A 4,885-nucleotide genomic window follows, 5' to 3' on the forward strand; every position below is an offset into this window, starting at 1 on the left:
GGACGCGCGCTGGGTCGCCACTCACCCGGGCCCGCACCCGCAGCCCGCAGCCCGCAGCCCGCAGCCCGCAGCCCGCGAGCCTCAGACGCACGCGGGCCGCCTCCGCCGCGCCGCCGCCCGCCTCCGGGCCTCCGCGTCCAGCAGCCCCCAAGTGCGAGCCAGCCAGCCTGCGAGCCAGCCAGGAGCGAGCGAGCGAGCGCCGCGCTCCGCAGGCTGGCGGGGGCGGGTCACGTGGGCGGCGGGCGCGCATGCGCAGTCGCCGCGCCGCCCTGGGCTCGGCGGGCTGGGTGGGGAGACTGCGCTAGTGCCCGCGCTGTGCGCCTGCGCCAACCGGCGGGCCCCCGCCCCGGCCCCCGGCCCCCGCTTTCTCCTCCGGGTTTCACTTATTTATTTCTTTATTTTGTCGCCACTGCGGCAAGCGGGCTGCGCCTGCGCAAAGGGCTGAGCGCGGAGGGGCTGCCAGGTCGGGCAGGGTGGGCGTGGGTGTCCCCTCTTTTCTGGGCCTCAGCTGAGGCGAGGGCGAGCCCCTCGTGAGTGGCAGCACTCGGCCCGGGCCGGTCCTCGTCCCCGATGTCCCAGTGGCGCATTTTCCCCGCGGTGCGCGCGCACGTGGAGGGCCCGCGGAGGGGCGGGCGGGCGGGCGGGCGAGCGCGCGGGCGAGCATCCGCAGCGCAGCAGGGAGATTATGTAATGGTCCAGTGGTGGAAGGAGGAGGGGGCCGATGTCTGACGACGACTGTGTTCCCTTTCCACAGACTGCCCAAAGCCGCAGGGAAGATGGTGGAAAACTCACCGTCGCCATTGCCAGAAAGAGCGATTTATGGCTTTGTTCTTTTCTTAAGCTCTCAGTTCGGCTTCAGTAAGTACAATGGAAGGGATGACGGACGGACGGACGGACGGCCAGGGCATTTCCTGGTGTGTTCGAGGACCAGGAAATCTCTTGGAGCGTGCACACGAGAGCTGTTGATTCTTTCCACACCTGTCCCTTCTTAGGAGCCCTGGAAGGAAATCAGGAAGTGTTTCTATTTCCAGTACCAGGTTTAATCTCCAGTATTTATCCAGCTCCAGGCTCCACACTCAAGTGAACAAAGCCTGGTCCCTGTCCTTGAGGTGATGGTCTTGTGGAGAAGTATAGCAAACCTACAGTTCACACAGCATGACGGATGCCCTGGGAGAGCAGGGGAGCACTGAGAAGTCAGGTTGGCCTCCTCCCTCTGGCAGTTGTATCAGAAGAATAAAGCTAGCTGGAAGGACCATGGGAGGGCTCGTGAATGAGGCCTGCGAAGGTTCGCGAGTGAGGAGTGTATAGGTCCAGGGCAGCATGCTGGAGATGAAGAGTGGATGGCTAGAGATGCAGGTGTAAGAGTGGGCCCTTTACACCCTGGGTCTACTTTGATCCCCATAATGTCCCATTTCTTTAGATGAGGACACTGTGCCTTACCAAAAAAACCAACATGACAAGCTCACACAAAGAGGACCAAAGCCCTCCTCAAGAAGTTTGGAAAGTATGAGCCAACCAATTGAAAGGGTTAAATGCCCACAGTCCAAATTTCTGAATTCTTAACTGAAAAGTGTTAGCTCACTTGTAGCCTGGTCAGTGGAGTGAAGAAATTATAACTGAGTTCAAATCCTGGCTCTTTCATGGACAAATTGTTTGGCCTAAGGGTGTTTTAACTTAATCAGGCCTAAAGTGCCCTCATCAGGATATTGATAATGTTCCTTGCTGATGTTTTGCATAAAAGGATCCTGTAAAGTAGGTACTCTACTGCTTGCTGTCCTCAACTTGAAGGTGAGAATACTGGATTTAAGTAACTTGTTCAAAGCCACACAGCTAATACACAATAGGACTGGAATAGAACACAGGTGTACAGGCGGACTTCACTCTACTGCCATTTTGGACTCTTGTATTAACCCGGACATTATATGTAAAGTACTTAATGCAAAGAAACAATATTTAATAACTTTCAGGTGTTTATTTATATAAATATTTTGAGGATCAGAAACTATATAAACAAGTTAAATCGGTGGCTTAAGAAACAAACAAAAATTAATTCAGGAATTTATTGAGTATTTACTATGTACCAGGCAGTGTTAGAGTCCAGGGAATAGCAAAACAGCCAAGCCTTGTCTGCTTTCGTTGACTTTTCATTCTAGTTGGAGAGTCCGGAGGTAAGTCAAGCAAACCCAGGAAGCAGAGCTGTGGGGAAGGAGGAGGAGGAGGAGGTCCTTTTGTGCTGCACACTGTCTTTTAGCGCTTGGACATTAGCACTCACCGCGTGCAGGGAAAGATGAGTTTAGCCGTGTTTCTTCAGCACCAGATGTGTAAGGAAAGCAGAAACCAGCTCTTGAGGGTTCATTGTATCCACAGTCTTGACACACAGCACTTTGTAACACTTTAATCTTGGGGAAAACAACCCATTACTGCTACAGCACACACTTGGCCTCCCACGCCACTTCCCTTGTGTAAGATTTACACGTGTGTCTCGGGATTGTTCTGAGGGTTAAATGAAGTAAAGTGTACAGAGAAGGGGGTCACAGAGACTGGGTGTTAAGGGACAATCAGAACCAAAGGGGACAAGTTCCCCTAAGCAACTAAATGCAATTACATCTGACCCATGGAGAAGTACTGCACACACAGCATGCAGAAGGAACTTGCTAGATGCTGAAAAAGTGCTAAGAGCACCCTTAGACTATTTACAATGCAGTGTGAGGGCTAAGACACTAAGAACTTACTGATGTGGTAATTATGGTATCCCAAGAATGGTACAGATGAGGAGCTGAAGATGTTGAACTCTGAGGGAGCCGAGCCTGCCTCTGAGACATTGTTGTATCTGAACCGTACAGATTGGGTCTGTGCCTTGCTGACTTTTCTTCCCTTACCCTCTTTACCCTGCAGTACTTTATCTTGTATGGGCTTTCATTCCTGAATCCTGGCTAAACTCCTTAGGCTTAACTTACTGGCCTCAAAAGTAAGTTTAATTATTTCCTTACTAGGGGTAAAACTGTTTTGAAGGGTTATAGTTCTTTCTAGCACACCTTAAATCATTATTGTTTTACAATCCATAAGTAACTGTTGAAATTGTTTGTGTGTGTGTGTGTGTGTGTGTGTGTGTGTGTGTGTTGGGGTGTGGTGGGTTGGGGGTGTTTCATGTGTCTGGCCACATCTCTGAGTGCAGGTGAACATATTTGCATGTGCTTGAGTGGTCCAGGAGTCTTTCTCCATCCTTCTCCACCTTATTCAAGGGGCCAAGGTCTCTCACTTGAACAAGGAGTACAACAGTATTGTCTTGTTAGCCAGCTTGCTCCAGAATTCCCTGTGTCTGCCCTCTAGTGCTAGGATTACAGGTGGGCCACACATGCACCCAGAATGCACCTGGGTTCTGGGAATCCTGACTCTGGTCCTCACACTGGAGTGGCATGTGCTTTAACCAGTGAGCCATACCCCAGCAGAAAATGAGTGTCTCCTAAAGGTTACTCATGTATCACCAATGAAAGATGGTGGTACAAACACATATATCTCCATTTCCTCCCTAAAATCTTGCTAAAATGATACTGCTGCTGAAAAATCTTTTAAAGGTATAAGCACACAGAAATAAAATAGGATAGCAGATAAAAGGGATAGTCTTTGAGATAGAAGAGTCTGTTTTTTCCCATGTGTTATCATTTGTAGGCCAGGCAGTGGTGTAGCACACTTTTAACCCCAGCACTCAGGAGGCAGAGGCAGGCGGATCTCTGTGAGTTCGAGGACAGCCAAGGCTACAGAATGTCTCAAAAAAACAAACAAAAGAGTGTGATTTGTGACTGCCTCTTGGGAATTAGGACTTCTCGATGTCCTCTCCTGCAGATACTGGGCGGTCGCATTGCCTGTCTATCTCCTTATTGCTGTTGTAATCGGCTATGTCCTCTTGTTTGGATTTAACATGATGAGTACTTCTCCACTCAACTCCATTCATACGATCACAGGTAAGCTCATATGTAAATAAATTAGAAAGGGATGGAAGATGAAATATTAGTACTTTCGTCAGAAACGCACTGAGACAAAGCAATCTTGTTACATTAGGCATGGCACAGTGGTTAAGCTTGACTGCCAGTTCGGTGGGACTTAGAATCCCAGTGGAAACCAATATCTGAGCACTCTGTAAGGTTTATTGAGTAAGAATACACCCTAAATGTGGAGGGTACAGTTCCATAGTTCTAGCACTGAATAAGAACAAGAAAATGAGATTCATATAAGCATTTATCCCCGTCTGTCCTCTGCCTGGACACAGTGTGGTCAGCCTCCTGCTCCTGCCACAATACCTCCCCTCTGTGGAGAATTGTATCCCTGTAACTGTCGACCAGAGTAAGCCCTGAAGTTGCATTTGTTAGGGATTTTGTTACAGCACATGAGACAAGTAACTACTAGCGCATGGTGTTTGTTACTAGTGCGTGGTGTTTGTCATTGCCTCGTATCAGCCGGGTGACCACAGAAATTACAGAAAGAAAATGCCTGGCTCAGCAGAGCTTTTCTTTTCTTGCAGATAACTATGCTAAAAACCAACAGTGGAAGAACTACCAGGAAGACGCCATCCCAGCGTTGAGAGACGTTCCCATTAGTGAAGTAAACAAAATGTTCTTCCTTGAAGCTCCAGAGCTTAGCACCCAGAACTGAGCTGTGTGTGAACGTCCTAACGCCAAACAGTTACAAGTTTGGGGTGAATAATTTTGAGCATAATTATACTGACTGTCCTTTTAATACTCAGTATTGACATGAAAAAGCATGGAAGTTGATTTCTTAAATTGAGTTCAATTAGTATTGTAAATACTTTGAATTTGTGTTTTTAATTGACAGAATAAATAAAATACCACATTATACTGTAATAAAGCTAACTTTTCCAGATATCACA

At 48.6% G+C, this 4,885-nt stretch overlaps 1 protein-coding gene across 6 annotated transcripts; it reads left to right on the plus strand.

Moving 5' to 3' along the window:
• The first annotated feature begins 317 nt into the window (after window positions 1–317).
• Window positions 318–4,885, plus strand: Pigp (phosphatidylinositol glycan anchor biosynthesis class P). 6 transcript variants are annotated; one of them, XM_027415662.2, is made up of 5 exons: window positions 318–463; window positions 755–858; window positions 2,896–2,968; window positions 3,844–3,962; window positions 4,520–4,885. In XM_027415662.2, the coding sequence occupies exons 2-5, from the start codon at window positions 777–779 to the stop codon at window positions 4,648–4,650; spliced, it is 405 nt and encodes a 134-aa protein (XP_027271463.1). In that variant the 5' UTR covers window positions 318–463; window positions 755–776; the 3' UTR covers window positions 4,651–4,885. The 6 variants fall into 6 exon arrangements, with proteins under 6 accessions (XP_027271463.1, XP_027271464.1, XP_035300174.1 ...); XM_027415663.2 differs by having other exon boundaries at window positions 461–597; XM_027415665.2 differs by lacking the exon at window positions 318–463 and adding an exon at window positions 1,062–1,198 and having other exon boundaries at window positions 747–858.

The sequence above is a fragment of the Cricetulus griseus genome, chromosome 4 (genome assembly GCF_003668045.3).
Source record: "Cricetulus griseus strain 17A/GY chromosome 4, alternate assembly CriGri-PICRH-1.0, whole genome shotgun sequence".
In the NCBI taxonomy this organism is placed as follows: Eukaryota; Metazoa; Chordata; class Mammalia; order Rodentia; family Cricetidae; genus Cricetulus; species Cricetulus griseus.

Coding starts and splice junctions, on each gene's coding strand:
- Pigp (XM_027415662.2), top strand. CDS start 777: ATGGTGGAAAACTCACCGTCGCCATTGCCAGAAAGAGCGATTTATGGC. Junction 2,969..3,843: donor TTAACTTACTGGCCTCAAAA/GTAAGTTTAATT, acceptor CCTCTCCTGCAG/ATACTGGGCGGTCGCATTGC. Junction 3,963..4,519: donor CTCCATTCATACGATCACAG/GTAAGCTCATAT, acceptor CTTTTCTTGCAG/ATAACTATGCTAAAAACCAA.